This window comes from Podarcis gaigeae (genome assembly GCF_964106915.1).
Source record: "Podarcis gaigeae genome assembly, chromosome: 2".
NCBI classification, from domain to species: domain Eukaryota; kingdom Metazoa; phylum Chordata; class Lepidosauria; order Squamata; family Lacertidae; genus Podarcis; species Podarcis gaigeae.
In genome coordinates this window covers 41,972,909-41,996,335 of record NC_139679.1, presented here as the reverse complement: position 1 = coordinate 41,996,335, position 23,427 = coordinate 41,972,909, and the positions used below count along the sequence as shown (strand labels likewise).

Here is a 23,427-nt window from a genome sequence, read left to right as displayed (position 1 = left end):
GCCACAAGGCTTCAGCAATGAGTTACCTGCTGAGGTTTCACTACATGTTACAGATAAGTATCTGGAGGGCAGATCTGTTAACACTCAGTTGGCTATATAGTTCCGTTAATAATCAAGGGCTTGTTAGCATTTAATTGCTCTTCACTACCCAAAGAGCACGGGAAAGAGCCCTGCTTGAGGAGGAAGCAGGTACGAACTGCTTCCACAGCCTGCCCTCTAGGCTTTTGGACTGTGTGTGGCAAGATGGCTGCTGATGGATCTGGTCTCCTAGAGCAGAGACCAGCCGACTGTGGTCCTTCAGCATTTGTTGGACTCCCAACTTCCACCAGCCACAGCCAGCATGGCCAGTGGTCTAGAATGGTTGGAGCTGGAGTCCAGCAACACCTAGAGAAATGAAAGGTAGAGGATGCTGGCGATGTCTCACATCTGACCTCACCTGTTAGAGGGACCCTCAGGCATTCTAGTCTCACTGGGTAACGTGTCACATCAGCAGAAGCCCTGGGCTTCTTCTGGCACAACTGGGCTCCCCTCTTCTCCTCCCCCTCACACCCAAAAATTGGCTCAGAGGGGTGTTTTGGGAGAACACCCAGAACACTTGGGGGCAGTCTAGGAAGCTGCAATGCTTGACAAGGATGTTCAGCAGAGTACAACACTGAATTCCACCCACTATGCTGAGGACTCCTTGAAGGGAACTTTCCAATTTTACCTCAGGCACGACTTTTGTTCCACTGCAGGGGTACCACTGCAGGGGTACAGGGTGCAAGACATTATACTGCCTGAGGTGGGAAAATCAAATGGTGTTCTCTCTCCCTTCTCCCGTCCCCAAATCTCACTATCCATAATAAACATACACACAATAAACATAGACACCTTCGCCACAGGAGCTGTGCAGAGGTCAAGCCAGGATCTGGATATGAAAGGGGTAAGCTGTTGATAATGCACCCAAACCAGGAAGGCTACGTCCTAGCTGAAATATGAAGCCGTCTATAGCTCTGCCAATGACCAGCCTGGGAGAGTGGTGCCAGTCCACAGCCTGAGGTTACAAAGATGCTCCAAACTGCAGTTTTGATGGCTGTCCTCATGGGCAGCTATGCACATCACTGGTGGCTCCTGATAATGTCAAGTGCAGGCTGAACATCAAATGCCGATCGAATCCCTTTCCTTTGGAGTTGGCATGTGCCACGATAATTTTACACTTCTTAGCCCTTCAGATGAGAAGGGTTGCACCTTCTCCCCACCCTCACAATGCTCTTCAGAAGCTTTCACCTTCCTGCTGTTCCTGGCTAGTACCAAAATCCTATGGGGAATGAGAGAGTCTCACCTGCCTGATTTTAGCCCAGCCCATTTCACTGAAGCTCAGGTGTGGTGTGGGCAGCCCTGTAACTAGTGCTGCTTTGTACACCTGCATTCCAGCACAGCCTGGCACAATGCCCCGTGCTTGGCACACATTCTTTCTGTGCATGCTTTTTGCTGCATATTTCCAGGCTCTTAGTATTCCCGTCTCGGCATACTGAATGTCACACTTAAACAAGCATAGCAGTATTTAGGGAGCAGCTTGCTCTTGAAATAGAGCGTGTGGGAGACGTTAGTGTGGAGAGATGGGGGAGTAAGGGGGAAAAGACCTTTTGGAGCACAGGAGATAGATCCTTAAGGCGTGGAAGTGCCCTGGATTGCACAGGAAAGGGTGGTGGTGGTGGTGGGGAGGCAGCCTTATTCTGATCACCAGGTGTTGAGAAGAAACAAGGAGTGACCATCACATTCATACCTTGCTTGCATGTGGTGGCCAGAGGCATTTGGCTGCCTGCCAGAGAAGCGATAATGTGGGACTAGATGTACCTCTTCCTCCTCCTTCTGATTTAGAAACAGAGTGTTTATTTACATTCTTAAAAAGGTCATCCCTTCCGCAATTATGGCATCGGGGTAGGCTTGGAGACTTAGGCTGTCACATTAGAGCATCATAATCTCTAGCAGGCTAGTGCTTTAGGTTTCCTTTGGCATTGCAATTCTGCTTTTTCAGCACCTAGCTTGGGGACAGAACTGAAGGGGGGAAACCCATGCAACTCTTGGCCATCGTGCACAAAGAGAGCTCTGCCTTGTGTAGCGGTTGCATCTGATGGTTACAAGTAGGGTTGATACTGCCGCCCTCCCAATAGGGCACCTCTGGCTTTAAGGGAGGGGTGGGAACTGTGGGTCCTCTATTTATTTATTTTTTGCTGGACTACAGCCAGAGCCATCTTTCCCATAGGGCTTGGTGGTGCATCGCGCCAGGGCGCCGGCCTCTCAGGGGTGCCCCAGCAAGTGGGGGAGTGCTGGGGCTTTGCCGGCGGCTTCCACTTTCCCTGCATGCCCGCCAGCAGTGCCCCACCAACCATAAGGCTGGCGGGCATGCAGCTTCCCTCCCAAGCCTCCTCGGGAGGAGAGTGATCCCCGCAGAGGCTTAGGATGGAAGCTGTGCCCTGCCAACCATACAGCTGGCTTCCCTCCCAACCCTCCCAAGCCTCTGTGGGGATCGCTCTCCTGCAGTGGCATAGGGGAGAGTTGTGCGCCCCCCAATGGCTGGTAGTGTGCAGCTACGGCCACCCCAACACTATCTGTGGTAATTTGGGGGTGCTGGGTGGATATTCGCACCCCGGCGCCGCATCTGCTAAAGATGGCCCTGATTACAGCACCCATCACTCATGACCAGTGCTGTAGCGTGGGTTGCCAGTGCCTGGGGCCGTGCGGAGGGGTGGGTGGGAGAGAGGGAAATGGATGGAGTACACATGCCTAACAGTTCGTTGTCACCCAGGAGATCGTGGCTGCAGAGATGAGAAAAGAAGAGTCCTTCCATTGTCTGGAGAAGCCATTTCCTGGTTTGCATGGAGAAGCCATTTCAGCGGAGCACAAAAATTGAAGTACACAGCTGTACTGAGGCAGCACCGGGTATTGATAATTAGTGCCTCCTGGGCTACCACCCCTGCCCCCCACGCTACACCACTGTTGGGATAGATGGGAATCATAGTGCTGAAGCATCTGTTAGGCCACCACTGCTTACCAGCTTCATGAGAGACAGACCACTGCTTTTCCCAGCATAGATGGGGGAGCAGTTCTCCTTGTGAGTTTGTGCCCATCCCACAGCTCTTAAAGGCACAGGCACCTTGCCAGAACAAAGTGTGTGGCGTGGCTTCATGGGTACCTGGGACAAGCTCCTAGTGAGTGGCTTTGGGCACAGGAATGGTGTGTCAGAGGAAGGTTTTCCAATTTTTATTAAGCTGGGCAGGGTGATGTTCAGAGCTGCAACTGACTAGACTGCTCTTCATAGCAGAGATAATTGGCTCCTTTGAAATGTCCCCTTGTCAGCAAAGCACAGCAGGAAGTGCCTGGTTTTGCTTTGTGATCTAGGAGGACTTCTTTGCCCAGGAGCTGCAGGTAGGGCACCAAGCTGTAGCCTCCAAGAGGAAAGAGCAAAGTGGCCCTGACAGGCAAAAGGGAGAAAGATCCTGAACTCTTCTTGTCTTCGCCCTCCTGGGTTCCCAACAGTGTAGCTTTGGTTGTCATGGTAACTGTTGGGCATCTCAGAGGCAGGCAGAGAGCCTGTGTTTGTCTCCTGTAGATCCGACATTGGGGATCAATTTAGCATCCTCTTCTATTGCTGCAGGGATAAACCGTGTCATCCCAATTCTTTCCTTGTGAAATATAAGCAGGGGTCAAACTGCAGAGGGACATGATTTAGGAACTCCGTTGGTCTGGGGATTATTATTATGATTTTTGAAATGTGGAGTGAGCAATTCTGGTTTTGGTAAGTCAGGGGAAGATCACTTGCACAAAATTGACCTGGTAATGATGTTGAGGATGATGCCACACATTTGTGGGATAAGCTTTTCTAGGGCACGAGCATTGTGTAGCTGTTAAAAAGCCAATGTCTTTTAGTGGTTGTCCTAGACTAGGAAGACTTAGGCTCAAATCCCTGCTCAGCATGCAACTCAGCTTAACCTACCTTACAAGGTAGTTGTAAGGATAAAATGGGCAGGGGGGAAGCTGTGGATGCCACCTTGTGCTTCCTGCGGAAAAGGCGGGTGAGAAACCTAATAAATAAATTGAAAACTTTTGCTAGATTATCTGCAAGAATTGGACCTTTTTTTCTGCAGGGGAGAAATACAGTGGTACCTCAGGTTACATACACTTCAGGTTACAGACTCCGCTAACCCAGAAATAATGCTTCAGGTTAAGAACTTTGCTTCAGGATGAGAACAGAAATCGTGCTCCGGCGGCGCAGTGGCAGTAGGAGGCCCCATTAGCTGAAGTGGTGCTTCAGGTTAAGAACAGTTTCAGGTTAAGAATGGACCTCCGGAACGAATTAAGTACTTAACCCGAGGTACCACTGTAGTCTTTTTTGTAGCTTCAAGAGCAAAAAAAAGAAAGAATAAGGACTTGTGTCATTATGTAAAGAAACCTCCTGCATTAGGTGTAGAAATAGGTTTGATGTGTATTGCATGGCTCAACACGATTCTGCCTTGGAGAAGTTCCTGCTTTGTCAAGTTAAAAAGTGAGGAGGAAATGTCAAACTGAAGAGTAGTTCAGCTGCAGCGTTTCTTTTTCGCAACTCCATTGTATTGACCAGATTTACAACTATTCAAACTTATTACACCCAGATGCTACAGTGAGGGAAAAAAGTATTTGGTCCCCTGCTAAATTTGCCCGTTTGCCCTCTGATGAAGAAATGACCAGTCCATAATTTTAATAGTAGTAGCTGTGATTTAATATTGTAGCTGTGAGAGACAGAATAACAACAGAAAAACCCCCAGAAACCCAGAAGACAAAAGTCAGAGATTGATTTGCATTATTATAAGTGAAATATGTATTTGGTCCCCTATCAACCAGCCAGATGTCAGGCTACCTGGTTTCTTCACTGTATGTAACAAGCTGAGATTAGAAGCACCTGCTGTAAGGGAGAGGTCTTACCTGTAATCCCAGCTCGCTACAGTACCTGTACAAAAGACACCTGTCGACAGAAGCAATCAATCCAGCAGATTCCAAAGTAGCCACTATGACCAAGACCAAACAACTGTCCAAGGATGTCAGGGAGAAGATTGTAGACTTGCACAAGGCTGGACCGGGCTACAAGACTATTGCCAAGCAGCTTGGTGAGAAGGTGACAACTGTTGGTGCAATAATTCACAAATGGAAGAAACACAAAATAATTGTCAACCTCCCTTGGTCTGGGGCTCCATTCAAGATCTCATCTAGTGGAGTTGCAATGATGAAGCAGCCCAGAACTACACGGGGGGAGCTTGTCAATGATCTTAGGGCAGCTGGGACCATAGTAACTGTGAAAACAGTTGGTACCACAATATGCCGTAAAGGACTGAGATCTTGCAGAGCCCGCATGGTCCCCTTGCTCAAGATAGCACATGTACAGACCCATCTGCAGTTTGCCAATGCACATCTGAATGACCCAGAGGAGAACTGGGTGAAAGTGTTGTGGTCAAATGAGACCAAAATCGAGCTCTTTGGCATCAGCTCAACTCGCTGTGTTTGGAGGAGGAGGAATACTGCCCAAGAACACCATCCCCACCATCAAACATTGAGGGGGACAAATTATGCTTTGGGGGTGCTTTTCTGCTAAGAGGACAGGACACCTTCACCGCATCGAAGGGATGATGGACGGGACCATGTATCGTCCAATCTTGGGTGAGCACCTCCTTCCTTCAGCCAGGGCATTGAAATGGGTTGAGGATGGGTATTCCAGCATGACAATGACCCAAAACACACGGCCAAGGCAACAAAGGAGTGGCTCAAGAAGAAGCACATTAAGGTCCTGGAGTAGCCTAGCCAGTCTCCAGACCTTAATCCCATCAAAAATCTGTGGAGGGAGCTGAAGGTTTGAGTAGCTACACATCAGCCTTGAAATCTTAATGACTTGGAGAGGATCTGCAAAGAGGAGTGGGACAAAATACCTCCTGAGTTGTGTGCAAACCTGGTGGCCACCTACAAGAAATGTCTGATCTCAGTAATTGCCAACAAGGGTTTTACCACCAAGTACCAAGTCATCTTTTGCAAAGGGATCAAATACTTATTTCACTCATTATAATGCACATCAATCTCTGACTTTTGTCTTCTGGGTTTCTGGGGCTTTTTCCTGTTGCTATTCTGTTTCTCACAGCTACAATAAACCTACCATTAAAATTATGGACTGGTCATTTCTTCGTCAGAGGGCAAATGGACAAATTTAGCAGGAGATCAAATACTCCCCCCCTCACTGTACCTGTAGATCTGGTCCAACAAATGTTCTACATTTTTTTCCTACTCCACAAGGAGTAGGCCTAGTGCGAGTTTTGTGGCTGCCTTTGCCTAGCTGAGGCTACCTAGATACATATAGGGCAGTAGAATGGGAAAGCTTTGAATCCATGGGGTACTATCCCACATATTTTTCTGCCCCGCTTCTATGGCTACTTCTTCCTGTGTCCCTTCCCTTTAAAATTTCCTCCATGTCCTTGCCTATCGCTGTTGCTGTCCTTGCTACAAATAACACCATGTTCTTTGAATCCTGCCATCTTGGAGCCGGTCCAGATTATACAGCAGAAGTCATGCAAATGTGCTCTGCATAATTCAGGCTGAGCTCTTGCTTAGGTGACAAGCCTACATCTGGGCTGTGCCCTTTCTCTTATTTCAGTCAAGTGAATGAGTGACTTTTCCAGGGTTACTCAGTGTGACTCTTAGGGCTTGTTCTCACTCAGGTGGTGAACCTTTGTTTGGACTGTACCACTTTGACTGCAGTTGGGGGCCTCCCTTGATGGACTGCTTCTCCATATCAAACAGTTCCATCCCCACAGAAAGTGGGTGTGTCTGGGAGAACACTTCTGGTTTACCTTCTCTCTGATGTGCCAGCCCCCACTTGCACTCTGAAATGGTAGAATCCAAACATATTGTTTTGATGAGGCCTTATTCTGATTAATGTGATTCTGCTGCTCTTGGCTCTTTTTGATTACCCACAACTTAGCCCAAGCCTCTGCTTGGAAGATGTCAAGGAGGATCAAGGCATATGAATATTTTTTACCCTTCCATGGCTAGGGCCCCTTTCCTACACCATACAAAATATTAACTTTGAACTCTTGTTTTTTTTTTTTTAACTGCAGAATGTCGTATCTAAGTATGGCGCACAGTTCCGCGGAAACTCACAGCACGATGCCCTGGAGTTCTTACTGTGGCTGCTGGATCGTATGCATGAAGACTTGTGTTCGGTGTCTCTTAATCAAAAACTCAAGGTGTCTGGAAAGGTCAGTGCCTGGCAGGGGATACCCTGAAAGCTCTCTGACTTTACACATCAGATTGTAGGAATGTGCAAAGAGTAGCTTTTGCATCTCATTTCTCCTTCATTTGAGGGGCGTTCCCTCAATGTGCAAATAGTTCCCAGGTGACAATGGGACCGGCTGCTAATGTCACAAAAGCACTGGTGTATTGACTGTTTTTTAAGCTTTGATTTTATTTACGTTCTACTGATTTTCACTTTTGTGAACTACCAGGAGGTTGTATTTAATTGGGTGGAATTTAAATGCCAAACAGTCAATGATGGCTTCACTAAAACAGAGGGAAGTAGTTACATTTCCCCAGTTCCTTAGGGAGATAGTGGGTGCTCACTCCCAGGTGAAAGGCTGCAGGTTTCCCAAATGCAGTCTGTTATCTTCCCCTCCTGCTCAGCTTTCAGACTTTTCCTCTCCCTTCCACACTGGGAAGTGGTTCAAGAGGAGATGGTAGACTGACAGACCAGAATTCCATTATCCCAGGAGCTATCTGTGTGCCAATGCAATTTGGTATCTGTAGATATGTGTCTGCTGGTTTCTGCGTCACAGTGCTTTACGCACTTCAAGTGCTTGGGTCAAACTTATTTCCTGCATTGTGACTTACAGCACACACATTCTCTCTCGCACACTGCTATGCTGTGCCTGAGTAAGAACATGACGGATACCCATCAACACGAGCCTCTGGCAAAACACACATTTTTCCTCCCTCTACCTGACTCTTGCCTTAATTATGGGGCTGGTACAGGGAAAAGCTGACTGAGGTGGGACACGTCATCCTGCCTTAAAACCGGGACAGGTTTCTGATGGACTTAAATGTAATAACCTTTCCTTTGGCTTGTTTACCTCCTTAGGGCCTACAGGAAGGAGGCGGTACCAGGTTTGATCTTTGGTTGTACAAGGTTTTACCAGATGTGGACATCCAAATCAGTGTTTGAATAAAAAAGGACATAGAGTCAGTGTTTTCTTCCCTGTGAATGTGGGCCTGCAGGTGTTAGGTGGGGGGTTAAGGTGGAACTACCCTGGCTTTGATTATCAGTATGTTACCAAGTTAGAGCTATGGCAGTGCCAGGCTGTTCCAAAGTAGCCTCCTCTCCCTCTTTCTTGTTCCATTCCTCACTTTTCATCCTAAGGATCTAGGCTCTGGTTCTCCATCTTAGCCACTTGCTTTTATTAGTGGCATAGGGACACAGGTGGCACTGTGGTCTAAACCACTAAGCCTCTTGGGTTTGCCAATCAAAAGGTCAGCGGTTCAAATCCCTGTGATGGACTGTGCTCCCATTGCTCTGTCCCAGCTTCTGCCAACCTCGCAGTTCGAAAGCACACCAGTGCAAGTAGAGAAATAGGTACCACAATTGCAGAAAGGTAAATGGCATTTCTGTGTGCTCTGGCTTCCGTCATGGTTTTTTGTTGTGCCAGAAGCAGTTTAGTCATGCTGACCACATGACCTGGAAAGCTGTCTGTGGACAAACGCCGGCTCCCTCAGCCTAAAGAGCGATGAGCGCCGCACCCCATAGTCGCCTTTGACTGGACTTAACCATCCAGGGGTCCTTTACCTTTCCCTAATTATTGGCATGTGCAGAATCTTGAAGTGCCGGGGCTTCCTTTCAGCACCTGACATCCATTTCCTGGATACATTTTGGTTCCTTTCTGGCTGGAGATGGGTGTGTGGCTGAGAACAAAATCTCCTCCAAGATTACTAAATGTGCCACCCAGAAAAGTGATACCAAAGTATTAAAATTCGGGTTGCAAACTTCAGTCAATATGTTAATTGACCTGTGGCTTTCTAGATGTTCTTGGACTCCAGCTCTCAACAGCCCTGCCCAGCATGGTCCGATGGTCAGGGATGATGAGAGTCAGGGATGCTGGAGAGCCATGGCTTCCTCAGCCCTGATCTGAAGCAGCAATGGGGAGCCTGAGACCCTTCAGATGCTTCTGGACTACAGTTCCCATCATCCCTGATTACTGACCATGCTGGCAGGGCCTGATGGAAGTTAGCATCCATCAAAATCTGCAGGGCCGCAGGTTCCCCCAGATCAGGTTTTGATCTGTATGGTTGGAAGTTATGAGCTTGTTCAAATCTCTGAGTTGGTTTTGGTTCTCCTCAAAAGTTTGCTCCCTATTTTGTGGCATTTTTGCTGATCCTAATAAGGATATTTCTCACTTTTGGATGTTTCCCCCTGCCGGCTATTTACACTTTTGGATACTACTTGGTTAAGACCAAGCTAGATGTGACTCTGGCCACCTTTTTCTTTGGTTAAAATCATCAAGTGTGTGTGTGTCTATTTATATCTCTATCTCTATCCATGGTATCTATCTATCTATTCTATGATTCAACTACATAACTTGCACATCCAAACTCTCTCAATAGTTAGTCTGCTTCCCCTTAGGCTGTTTCCTTCTAATCGTCCCACAAGTGTACATATTATATACTAAGTACTGTAATCAGTGCATTTTCACTCCCTTAATTAGTGATCTTGTTAATGTATGTTCTTGTGTTTGTTGCCTGTATTTTAAACTTTATTTCAAAATAAAATCCCGTAAGTGGCATTCAACTAATGAGTCCCACCAGTGGAAATGCTACACAAGGACTTCTGTTTGTCCAGCAGCACTTCTTTCCCTCTTCCCCCCAATGTTCCCCGCGATTGGTTCTGGGGTGGGGTAACCCCCTGGAACAGTGCACTGGGGGAGGTGAAGGGGGATTGTTCCATCTGGGAAGCCGAAATTCTTGTCCTGGAGGAATGATAGCCTTAGCACAACACTGAATTCCTCCCCATGTTGTTGTTGCTTAAATCTGTGCCAGGCTGCTGGTGATACTTTGGTAAGGGATGTGGGGCTGATGGAAGGATGATTAACCATTTGGTGCTATGCCATATCCCTAACTTAAACCTTCCCCATAGCTGTTGTTAGCCATAGAGGTGAAAAAGGCAGGTCCATTATGTACCTGACCTTGAGACCCCTCAGAAGTTAGGAACAGCTTTGGTGTCAGCATTGAAACCATGGAGGAAAGAGGGGGGAAGCATGGAGGAAAGGCTTCAGTCCTTCTCTTCTAGTGTGATGGCCCTGATCCAGTGTCCTCTGGTGGCTTTTAACCTACTTATAAAAAATATTTATTTTGTTTTATTTCCAAACCCAACAAACAGTATATGTATTTTCTGACAGATTTTTTGCCTTTTTTATTATAAAAAAAATATTAATTTCAGGTAACAAAGCATAGCCACACATTTCCTCTTTAGGTATATATGCAAAATCCATTTAAGATATTTCTAAATGATCTTCGTCCAATATACTTTGCAGCAGTGTTCTATTCTTGTCCTGTGGTAGAGCCCACAGAGCAAGGCAGATCTGTCATTTCAGCACCGAGGAGAGCTCCTAGTGATCAACTTGTTCCCACAAGGTTTTGAAGTGAAGCAAGGCCTTGTGCGCCTCTGCCTGTAAGTCCATCTCTGCTAAGCTTAGCGCCTTTGGGGAGAGCTAGAGTCTTTTAAAGCAGCCTTTCTCAACCTTGGGTTTCCAGATGTAGTTGGGCTCCCAACTCTCATCAGCCTCAGCCAACATGGCCGGTGGGTTCAGAAATTATTGTCCAACAACATCTGGGGGCTTTCAAGTCACTTGATGTAATGTTCAAAGGCAGTGGAAGAGATATTGTTTTAATTGGAGCTGTTCAGAATTGGGGGAAGAAGTTGAGTCCAGTGTTACTAAGCGAAATCCATAGAGGAGGCCTTCCATGAATACATATCTACCATTAGGGGCCTTCATTTTTGTACTCTATAAAGTCAGGTTGTGGGTATTGGGGCACAGGGACTCTGAAATTTTTAGTTTCATGTAACCAGTTAAAAGCCAGGTAGTCAATCAGCTGATAATTATTTGATATATGGACAGCCCTAACTGAAACAACAAGACAAATACAGCCGTACCTTGGTTTTTGAAGAGCTTAGTTCTCGAACGTTTTGGCTCCCGAACGCCGCAAACCCGGAGGTGAGTGTTCTGATTTGTGAACTATTTTTGGAAGCTGAACATACAGTGGGGCTTCTGCAACTTCCAGTTGGCTGCAGGGGCTTCTGGCAGCCAATCAGAAGCCATACTTTGGTTTCCGAACGTTTTGGAAATTGAACGGACTTCTGGAACAGATTTTGTTCAACTTCTGAGGTACGACTGTAGTTTTTATCAGTGGAATCCTCAGGCTTCAGTTAATAGTTCACATGGTGACAGATGACAGACTTGCTGACAGATGTATCTCTAAACAAGTTCTGGATTTTATAACAAGCTCTTTGAAATCTGAGGAGAATTGCCTATGAAAAACAGTACACCAAGGACCGCACCATCTTGCCCAAGCAATGGCTCAGCAAACCCATTTCATGGAAAACTCTGCAAAGGCCCGGCCAGAGGCGTAGCGTGGGGGGTGCAGGGAGACCGGGCGCAACATCTGGGGGGGGGGCGCTCGCACTCGCAGCTCTCTGTCCCTACTAAAATCCACGGGTTAGGGGTGCAAATTACTTGCCTTGCCCCGGGTGCTGACAACCCATGCTACACCACTGGGCCCGGCTAACCACTTTGACCTTCCGGGTAGACTTGGCCACTTCCAGGTGGATCATAGAGTTAATCCAAGTAGGTGAAGGAAGTCTTTCTCTGCCTCTCTCCTCATTGTGTGAACCCCCATCAGAATCCCACTACTAATCTGCCACTGATTACACTTTCAGGCAGCTTTCTGGAATGGAGTGGCAGCTGCTTTGCTGCTGTCAAAAATAGTATTTATTTATTTTTTAAAGCAAGCTACAGAATGTGCCTCTCTGTCTGTGGTTCATGCACACTGAGCTGGAGTTAGGGGGTATTTCTTCAGATAGTGCAGAGACTACACTTTTGAGCGAACGGCTCCTGTGTGTTGTGTTTTGCTGAGGACAACTGTTTGAATAAATGTTCAAACAGTCCACACCCTCTCTGTTGGGAGAGAGATCAGGGAGCGGGTATTAGAGCCCATCAGTCAAAAGACTTGCTTTGCTGTATACGATGGGAGCCTCCCACCTGTCCTGTGAGGCAGAGCAGATTGAGATGTCCTTCTTTGTCCTATTATGCAGTAGCTGCCATCACTCTCTGCTTTCTTAGTCTCAAGTCGGGAGAATCTTAGGACTTAATGGATTTCTTCTGGGGAATGGCGTGAATGCTCTTGTGTTTAAAACTTTCAAAGGCAACCTTCATTTGGCACGGGGGCAGGCCATCTCCCCTCACCCTGTAAGGCACAGCATGGAATTATGTACAGCCACTTAACAGAGGGATTTTCAAAGGCATTCTTAACCTGTGTGGTGCCACACAGCACTTATCTCAAAGCGGCTGTAGGACTATATAAAAAAACCAAACCTTGGGCTTTCCCATGGATGATGGAGCAAGCTTGTTTTCTGCTGCTCTGGAGGGTAGGACCTGAACCAATGGATTCAAATGACCAGAAAGGAGACTCCCACTAAACATTAGGAAGAACTTTCTGTTTTGACAGTGGAATGGACTACTTCTGAATGGGGTGGACTCCCCTTCACTGGAGGTTTTTAAACAGAGGTTGGATAGCTGTCGGTCAGGGATTCTTCATTGTAGAGGGTTGGACTAGTTGACCCCTGGGATACCTTCCAGCTCTACAATTCTATGATCCTATGACCACCAGACCCTACAGAAATGTGGACTACTCCAATATTTATTTATATGCGTGTGTGTGTGTTCAATCCAAGCACTGCTTCAGGTGGTGCAAGTCAGATAAGTTTGCTCCAAAATGCATAGTGAATCTCTTAGCAGCTGTTAGCCTAGATAAGCAACTCAAGAGCTGGTTTGGAGAGGTTTGGTGTGAAACTTAGTATTCTGTAGTGCCTTGGAAATGGGTCCATTTTGGGTACTGTACTGGTTACTTGTCAATAAAGGGAAGAGAAGTGAGAAATGGTTGCATTTCTCATTGGCCAGAAAAAGGCAGATTTTCCACTTGGAATCTTGATACAGTGGTACCTCAGGTTACATACGCTTCAGGTTACATACGCTTCAGGTTACAGACTCCACTAATCCAGAAATAGTGCTTCAGGTTAAGAACTTTGCTTCAGGATGAGAACAGAAATCGTGCTCTGGCGGTGCGGCACCAGCAGGAGGCCCCATTAGATAAAGTGGTGCTTCAGTTTAAGAACAGTTTCAGGTTAAGTACGGACCTCCGGAATGAATTAAGTACTTAACCTGAGGTACCACTGTATTTGTATTTTCAGGAAAGTGTAGGATCTGCATGCTTTGCTCACTTCCCTGTAATGTAGGAAGGAGTATTTAAGACAGAGATGGGAATACCTAAAGGTTGCACACAGAAGGGCTGGCTATTTCCCCTACATGGTATGATTTTGCTGTACATTTATTCTGTGTACATTCCAGGATTTGCTGATAGTGGCAAAACGGGGATGTAGACTGCACTTAGGCAACACTCCCCAGAGGGCAATGGTAGCCTGTTCTACATGATGGAGATAATAGCAGTGTCCTACCTTACAGGGATATTGTAAAAATTAATGAGATAAGGGATGTAGAGTTAAATGGACATTCAAAAACCCACCATGTCAATGCTAAGTAGTTCTACCAAGCGCCACTATTACTGCAAGACTATCTTGCCTGGTGGCAGTTTCTACAGCTAAGTGCTACATCTGTGAGCCTGGAAGAACCAGAACTTTAGAGCTGGGTGGAAGAGCAAGAAATATGCATGAACATAGCCAGGATTTTTTGGGCGGGGGGCAGGACTTTTGTTGGGGGGGGGGGGGCAGAATCGATATAGTTCATCAGCTAGTTTAGTATTTCTATTTTTTTACTTGATGGGAGGGGCAGCTGTTCCCCTCGGCTATGCCCATGGTCCTAAGGTTCTCTCCTGCTTCTGGAAGGAGATGTTGCAGATGTTTGGGAGACTAGTACCAAGCTGGCGTTGCTGATGCAAATGTCTCTAAATCATTTTTTAAATCTTCCGTGTCTGTAAATTGAATGAAAGACACACATATGCACATATAGTCTCTCTCTTGCTTTTTAAAATATTACTTCAACAGCATTCCAGAGTGACACATTCCAGGCTAAAAAGAGAGTGTTCTTGACATCAGGTTATCTTCTCTTGACTTTTTCAAGTATGCAGTTGAATTTTTTAAGCACATCATATAAATTATACTGTAATGAGGAGTATATTTGGCTGCTTCTCAGTTTATAGCATGTCCTTGCAACTCTTACCCTCTTATCTGATCTCCGTGTAAACAGCTTGTTTCCTCCTTCAGTGTTCTAATACTACCCTTTTTCCATGCACTCCCTGGAATCTCCAAAGGATCTCCGCAGAGCAGCTCTATTGCCTGTCCCAGCACTAAACACCACAGTGCTGTGATCTGAAGTGAGCCCTTTACCTGCTGCCTGTGAGTAAAAGGGCAGCTGTGGAATGAGGGTGAGGAAGAAGGCTGCCTTTTACTTTAAAGAGCAGGCAGAGGGGCTTATCTCCAGTCTCAGCACTGTGCTGCTTAGCACTAAGAAGGGAAGTAAATGATCCCTCTGGCTGCTCTTCAGAGAACTCAGGGAGTGGCAGAGGGATTCTATCTCTTGATCTCAGCACTGAGACTGGGAGATAAAGGACTCATATCTTCTGACCAGATTGGGAGATGAAGCTGTGAGACTGGTAGGCTACTTCCCGCATGACTTTGTGGGCCAGATCTCGTCTGCGGATTAGCCACCCCTGACCTAGCACTATATCATATTTTCAGTTGGGGCTATTAGGGATACTACAGAAAGAGGGGAAGAAATAATCAGATCAACCTTTATCACATAACACCCTTCATAAATACATTTATCCATCCTTGTTTTAATGCTAATCAGATGCATTTGTCTAGACGGCTTGTCTGCATTTGTGACAGATGTCAAAGTGTGATTGGCAGCTACCCCTAGGCAAGGATGAGAAACCACCAAAAAAGCACAAGCTTTTTCTTTCTTCTCCCCCTGGCAGGTGGCTTAGAACCTGCACCCCAGCTAGGTGAGGCTCCCCTTGGAATCTGCTAAGTATGCCAGCGGGCCTGTTGCCGAGTGTCACTGCACACCAGGGTAGACAAATCAATAACCGTAGACACTAACTGCACAAGACCCAGCTTGGCAATATGCAGCAAGAAACCAAGCGTTGCAGTGGATGCTTCTCGGCTGCATTGGGCTGAGTGTGTGATGAACACCGTCCTTCTTGCATTATGTGACGCAACACAGTGAAACTGGAAGTTGGAGCAATGTACTATTAGCAAAGCAGATTTAACCTGTTCAGACCGCAGTTCTCTACGCATGAGTAAGCCCCGCTGAATGCAGTGGGGTTTACTTCTGAGTAGTCATGTACAGAAATGCACTATTTTTTGCTTTTCTGGGACCTGCTCAAATTGTGATTTCCACTGGTATTTGGATGGGAGGTGTAGGAGATGAGCACCAACTACTTGTCAAGGGGAGAATATTATAATAATAATAATAATAATAATAATAATAATAATAATAATAAGAAGAAGAAGAAGTTCATACCCCGCCCTTCTGGCTGGTTTTCCCCTGCCACTCTGGGCAGCTCCCAACAGAATATTAAAAACACAATAAAACACCAATCCTTTAAAATCTCCCTATACAGGGCTGCCTTCAGATGGCTTCTAAAAGTCAGGTACTGTAGCTGTTTATTTCCTTGACATCTGATGGGAGGGTGTTCCACAGGGCGGGCGCCACTACTGAGAAGGCCCTCTGCCTAGCTCTGAATGTTTCCCATGTTTCCCATGGCAGATGCCTCTTGCACTGGAGGTAGGGGTCCCATACTGATCTGGGTTTTTTCCTTTTTAAATGGAAAGCAATATACAGTCTGTTATTCAAAGGCTTATGTGCCCTCATTTTAAGTAGAAATTGGGACTTGAAACAGACTCGGTACCCCTCATCCCCTGTGTTCAGCAGGGAGGCTTAGTTGGTGCTTACCTGTGACAGGGCCTTCTTAGTGGCAGTTCCTCATCTGTGGAGCGCCCTGAGTCTGTCTCCTTCATTATTAACATTCACGAGGTTAAAAAGCTTTCCTGTTTACTCAGGCATTTGTTAGCTGTAATATACTGTTCCTAGCAATAATTATTAGCTGTCGCAGTATGTTTTTAGATGTTCTCAATGTTTTTTAAAATACCTTTTTTTTAATTTATATTTTATTTTCAATTCTGTTATTTTGCTACTTGGTTGTTTGCTACCCTTTGGGTGGAAGGGCAGGAAACAGATTTTTTAAACCAACCAAGGAACAAAACACACTTCTGGACTCTTCAACAGCACTTGTGCTCATGCCAACTGCCGCTACCAGACATGAGCTTTCCTCAGATATATTTCATTTAACTTTAATTTATTTCATATTTATCCTACCCATCATCAAACAAGTGATCCAGGGTGTGGGGCACATCAGATATATAAAACCAAACTAACAATAATATAGCAATTATTGTTACATTAAAAGAACAGTAAAAACAATTGTAATAAAAGTACAAGAACAATAAGAAATCAATGGGGACAGTCTGTACAACTACAGATGGGTCCAGCTCCTGGATTTTCAAGTGAAAGGGTCTCGGGTATGAAAGTCCTCTGCCCCATGACCCTGATTAGCTGTTACCAGTTAGTGTAAATAACACTGGGCAATTCCTTTGACTCCCATTTGGCAGAAATAGCAGGAGTATGCTTCCCTTAGATATCTACTTAGGTAGTCATACATGAGCAATGGTATAGCCATTTTTAAATGTAAGCATTCTTAGCTGACTCTTGAAAACTGGTTTTCCTGTTAAAGGCATCTGTTGGCAAACAAAACTGTCTTTTTGCTTGCTTGCTTTATTTATTTATTTATTTATTTATTTATTTATTTATTTAATCTATCTATCTATCTATCCTTCAGTTGTGAGTCTAGTAATGATGGAGAAAGGGGGCTGACTTTTCAAACAATCCAAATTCAAACTATTTTCTGTATGGGCATTGCAAATATGAGAGAATGAGAGAGAGAGAGAGAGAGAGAGAGAGAGAGAGGAGGTGGGAGGATAACTGCTACCACACATTGCCACAATAGCACTTCAGGGAGGGAATTGTATTATGAGCAAACTCTACGTTCTCTAGGAAGCTGCTGATTTTTTCCTTAAGAAAAAGGCATCTTCTGTGAGTTGCTACAGCCTCCCAGTGATGATAGGCTTGGCTTTGATGCAGTTTCCCCACGGAGAAGTGTCTCTCTGTTAGGAAAACAATAATATCAGAAGAGGTGCTGAAGAACAAATCTGGTTTGGGAAGTGAGCCAGAAACAAGAGGAAGGGGCAGTTGCCATCCCCCCCCTAACGAGCTCCCATCGTGTAATAAGCCTGGATCTTGGCAATTGGTTTACATCTCCAACAAGATCCCGTATCTCTGTGCTTTGCTTTCGCTAGCAATGTCAGGCTGGGCACATTGCACCTTCCGAGGCTGAACGCACTGTAATCCTACATGCTGAGATAAATGTTTGATTGTGCAGCCCTTATCTCTTGCTCTGCTGCTGGCTGTGATTTGCTCAGGTGGTTCCTTGGGGAAGACAGGAGTGTGTCCTTCCTGGAGCACTGCAGGCATGTGCGTGAACTCTCTCTCTCTCTCTCTCTCTCTCTGCTCTCCTCCCACCTTAAATAGAGTGGCTTCTCAGCTGTGACAGAGCTCAGGCTTTGGAGTTGCCTTTGAAGCACCTGTGGACACTCTTCTGCTTACAAGGTCTTTCCAGCTCAGGCTCTCGCAATCCCATCACACTGTGGTCTGATGGGCGGAGGCATCCAAGGAACTCCTTTAGGTCCCCTGTACAGTTAAGTACTTAAGTACTTAATACGTTTCAGAGGTCCGTTCTTAACCTGAAACTGTTCTTAACCTGAAGCACCACTTTAGCTAATGGGGCCTCTGCGCCATTTAGCTAATGGGGCCACTGCGCCGCCAGAGCACGATTTTTGTTCTCATCCTGAAGCAAAGTTCTTAACCTGAAGCACTATTTCTGGGTTTGCGGAGTCTGTAACCTGAAGTGTATGTAACCCAAAGCGTATGTAACCCGAGGTACCACTGTATTGGATTATTTTAATTTCAAGAAGAATGCTTAACCTTAGCCACTGTAGATACCTACAATCTGGCATGTTTTCACTTCCCTTTCATGGGACGAAGAGTACATAGCTGTAACTAACAGAAACTCACAGGTTTTGTCTGTTGCCCATTGAGGTACTCGTCACATGTGAGGTATTTCCCCCTCCCCCCAAAAAATAAAAATCATTTTATTAACTTATAGTAAAGATTGATGAGTAGATCAAATGCAGCTGTCAAAAGAATGTAATTCTCTGCCAAGCCAGATCTGTACTGACTATGTCATGTGCCTTCTTAGCCTATGCACTCTCTCCCACATACATTTTCCCCCTGCATGTGTTCACACCTCTCTCTGTCTCCTTGCCATACATAGATGCTGTCTGTGTTTCTCTCTCTCTCTCTCTCTCTCTCTCTCTCTCTCTCTCTCTCACACACACACACACAGTACCCTACCAAGAGGAAATCACCTGCTTTTGTGCAAGATACACGAGGCTGCCTAGCAGCTGAAGCGAAAATTAATTGGCACTTATCTCAGTTTGAAAATGTGCCTTTTGTCAGAGCATGCGGCGGGCACTGAACTCCTCCTGCACAAAGCACTGTGTTTCCCTAATTGCCACTGGAGACATCAGCCTCGGGGGAAGAAGCTCTTAGAACCTGACTTTACCACAAGTGGAGGGTTTTTGGGGGAGGGTGGGAAAGCTGGAGGGCAAATAGACATGAGGTCAATTTGAAGATTCCTGCAACAGGCAAATCTTAACAGTAGGACACCAGCCCTTAGCATATATTCCAGAGCAATAATTGGGATGGGGAAAGGTATTGTTATCATAGCTGTCAACTTTCCCCTTTTTTTAAGGGAATTTCCCTTATTCCGAATATGATTCCTTACAAGAAAAGGGAAAAATTGACAGCTATGATTGTTACACACCACTCCAATGACCATGGTGGTGGAAGATTCCAGGGGTTCCAGACACTTACCCAGGGTTTGTGTTTTCTTTGGAACTGAGGCACAGTGGAGACCATGGTGTCTTTATGATCTGTGGTTTATTTTCGCATATTTACAACCTAAGGCTGTGATGGAGGGGCTCACAGCATTAACACCCCAAGAGGGTCTTTGCGTCTCCCATGGCCACAGTCTTGGGTGCCAGCAGAAATCAGCCATGGCCCTCTGTCCCTCTGCTCCAGCTTGCTGCGTTTAACAGACTGCAACTTCTTCCTCACACCCCAGGCAAATGCAATTCTAAATACAGCTCCTCTCCTTCCAACTCTAAAGCTCTACTTCAAATGTTCTTGTGTTTCTAACTAATTCTGAGTTGAGGGAGGGGCCCTTGGCTTGAGGGAGGTCTATTTGCCCTCTGGCACAGAGCCACTCCCTTTGTCCCCCTAAGGCAGTGTTTCTCAAACTTGTGTCCCCAGCTGTTGTTGAACTACATCTCCCAACATTCCTGACCACAGGCCCTGCTAACTAGGGCTGATGGCAGTTGTAGTCCAACAACATCTGGAGACACAAGTTTGAGGAACACTAAAGGAAGACTTTAGTGGGTCGCTTCTTCTATGGGGACATCCATCACCACATTGTCAGGACCCAGAAACATGCCAAGCCCCATGCTCTGTACACACGTTTTGTGTCTCCTTCTCTCATGCCAACTGCATGCCTACTTCTCTGGCCATGCCCTGGGTTCAGAAAGCACAGCTGCCTCAGCTGCATTCCCAGGAGAACTGCATTCAGTGCTGGCCCACCCACGAGGCAAGGAGAGGCAACTGCCTCAGGCGGCAGGATCCACAGGGGGAGCAGATGTAGATCTTTATTCCCATCTTGTTCCTGATGTAGATCTTCACTCCCCTCTTCTTCTGTGGTGGCGAGGGGGGCCACCATTTTGCTATTCATCTCAGGTGCCAAAATGCATTGGCCTGGCCCCCACCACATCATTCTTTCACATCCTTTAAATAGCCACCTCTACCCTGGGCAGATGGTAGAATTCATTAGCCATCACTGATCCTTCCCTTGGCCTGATTGCATTGGCACTCTCACAATGCGCGGCTTATTCAGGGCTTCCTTCCCAAGCTGCTAATTCAGTCTCGGAGGAAGAAAGGGGGGTGGGGTAGATACTTTCACACCCACGTGGATTCTTCAATTGTAGAGTGGGAGCTCTGATTCCATGCAGTCACTCAGCAAGAGCTCCAGGGCTGGAGGAACCTTGAGATAAGCCTTTTAGAGAGAGAGAGAGAGAGAGAGAGAGAGAGAGAGAGAGAGAGAGGGAGGGAGAGAGAGAGAGAGTAAAAGCAGATGTGCTCAGCCTTTAAAAAGAAGCGGGGAGTGCTTGCGACTCTGAGGCCAACAGCTTAGTTAGTTGAAACCACAGGGAGTTAATTTCTGCTCTCCTACAAAAGTGGCCACCACACAGCCCCCACCCCCCAAAAAGGCTCCTCATCTGTTGGTAGCTTCACTACTCCAGTTACCATCTCAGCCCTTTTATTTGGCTCCTTTTTATTGGGTCTCTTCCAATCCTACCTGGAGATGCTGGGGATTCAACCTGGGGCCGTCCCCATGGATGGACCACACCAGGCAGAAGAACTGCTTTGAGAAGGTGGTACACCTGATGGTGATGATGGGCATAAGATACCATGAACAGGCTGTTTGTTTGTTTTTTAAAATAAGTATAGGCCAGATCTTAGTGTTTCTATCTAATGGAGGGAGAGTTCAGTGTATGTACCAACCTAAGCCACTAAAAGGTCACTTTCGATAGATACATGGACTGGAGAACCAACCATGTAATCTAGAGCATGCGGGGTGCTAGGTGTGACACACAGCTCAGGACTGGCTATAATTCTGCTGTAATGAATAACATCATTTATAAAAAGTGATTTTAAAGACTTGACACAGCTTAGGTTCTTTAGACTGGAGGCAGCTTAGCAATGTTGGTGGTCATTAAAGCAGCCACCCTGAGCCATTTCCAGGACTCGGATGGTCCGCCTACCTGTTCAGCAACTCTGAACAAAAGTAGTTATATCTAATAACTCTCTGCAGCTGTTTCTTTGTACAACAGGGAACCAAGTTTGCGAGTTGTTGTTCTTTTTGTCAGCCAAAACATACGTGACCGAAATGGAGCAAGCTGTATGAACTTAAAAGACACCAAGTCATGAACTAAACTTCCTGCTAAAACTTTCGCTTAATATTTATTCTGTGTGCTTCTGCCCCTCTCTTTGAGCGGATTCCTATCTTGTTCTCTTGAAGCATGGTTTTACTCTCAGTGGCTCTTCATTTCTGTGAGAGCGGGGATCTTGGGCTGGCCACCTATATTCTCTTAGAGTACGGGTGAAAAACCTCATGTCGCTTGGACTTGATGACTCCCCATCCAGTAATGAGGGATGATGGGAATTGTAGTCCAGCAACACTAGGGAATGCTGCAGGCTCTTCATCCTTGTCCTAGAGCTGGTTGTTCTAGATTCTGATGGCTGAGAAGAAGCCATTGGGCTTTCCACCAAAGAGTGACCAGATTAAGGCCGGGCATGTTCTCTGTGTGGAAAATCGCTGCTTTGCTTTTCCAGACACTGTCCATTGTGCACAGTGACCTTCCTGATTCCACTGGCTCTGACAAGGCCTTTGTCTTGAGGGAATGGCATTGTGAAACCCATGACTGCACTTGTTCCACACACCTTTCTTTCTGGCTTGCACACAGCTTTCGCAGTTTAGTAGGTGCTTAGAAATGTGCGTAGCCCTTACGTGCTTTTTTGTGGAGCCTTGGTGTGTTGTGTGCTGGTGTGTGAAGGTAGTTCTGTTCAGGGAAGCTTTTAGTGTGTGATGTCGTATTGTGCTTTTACTGTTTTTTTGTTGGGAGCTGACCAGAGTGGTTGGGGCAACCCAGTTAGATGGGTGGCATATAAATTATTATTCTCACCTGGAACCTGAGGGAAAGGAGCTGTGGAAAAAGACCCGACTACTCAGGTGAGGAGGGATGTGGGTGGCATTGTGGGTTAAACCACAGAGCCTAGGGCTTGCCGATCAGAAGGTTGGCGGTTCGAATCCCAGTGACAGGGTGAGCTCCCGTTGTTCGGTCCCTGCTCCTGCCAACCTAGCAGTTCGAAAGCACGTCAAAGTGCAAGTAGATAAATAGGTACCGCTCCGGAGGGAAGGTAAACGTTGTTTCCATGCGCTGCTCTGGTTCGCAAGAAGCGGCTTAGTCATGCTGGCCACATGACCCGGAAGCTGTACGCCGGCTCCCTCGGCCAATAAAGCAAGATGAGTGCCACAACCCCAGAGTCGGCCACGACTGGACCTAATGGTCACTCAGGTGAGGTGGGTGGGGTTGCCCTGAACATGCTGGGACATACGCGTTCTCTTAGGTATTTGCACCCTGGAAATGAGCCCGGAGTGATGGTGCATAGTGGTAGCTATCATGTCAGATTAAAAAGTTAAGAGAATTTGGCTAAAGACCACCTTAAAGTTCATTTTCAGTAAGAGTCGTCATTCCAGGCCAGTAATCCCATGCAGACGCCAGCTATCATCAGCCCCGCAACCTCGCTCCCACTGTGTGTGTATGCACAAACTCACATACGCATGTAAAATGCAGGCAGGTGGGGGTGTTTGTGTTCAGCTGCAATGTGCCCAAATTACCTCTTGCTGTGTAGTAATTAGCTAGTATAACTGGCGTTATCAGCCTGGTTGTTAAAACGTGGATGGGCTGTAATTTGGTAAGCTGACTAATGCATCTTGCTGGCAGCAGCTGACATGCTGTTTGCGCACATACTTTGCATTTATATTTATTTATTTGTATTCGAATGTAGAAGCCATTGTTTGGCCAAAGCAGCTCCCAAAGCAGCATGTGACTATTACAACGTACAATATGTGCGTATTTGTGTGATGTATTGGTAAAACAGTAAACACAATAAAACCGAGCAGCATAAAATTGAGAGGCAGAAGCAGTTGGCATCAGCAATAACCAACAATCTGGGCAAGGGAGCAAATCAGCCCATGATGCAGGCCTGTTAAAACAGGATGATCTCTCCCAGTTTCTTGAAAATTGACAGAGAAGAAGCTCCCAAGGGCTGGTTGCTACAACTAAGAAGGCCCTGTCCTGCG

General features: G+C 46.3%; 1 protein-coding gene across 2 annotated transcripts in view; it reads left to right on the top strand.

Moving 5' to 3' along the window:
* Window positions 1-23,427, top strand: part of USP43 (ubiquitin specific peptidase 43) — an 87,863-nt gene that overhangs the window by 10,504 nt on the left and 53,932 nt on the right. Inside the window, exon 2 of one of the 2 annotated variants that reach the window (XM_083725805.1) lies at window positions 7,116-7,256. The exons of the other annotated variant lie outside the window; for it this stretch is intronic. Within the exon in view, the coding sequence (XP_083581931.1) occupies window positions 7,116-7,256 (141 nt within the window). The remainder of the gene's footprint in view (window positions 1-7,115; window positions 7,257-23,427) is intronic. 2 annotated transcript variants of the gene reach the window in all.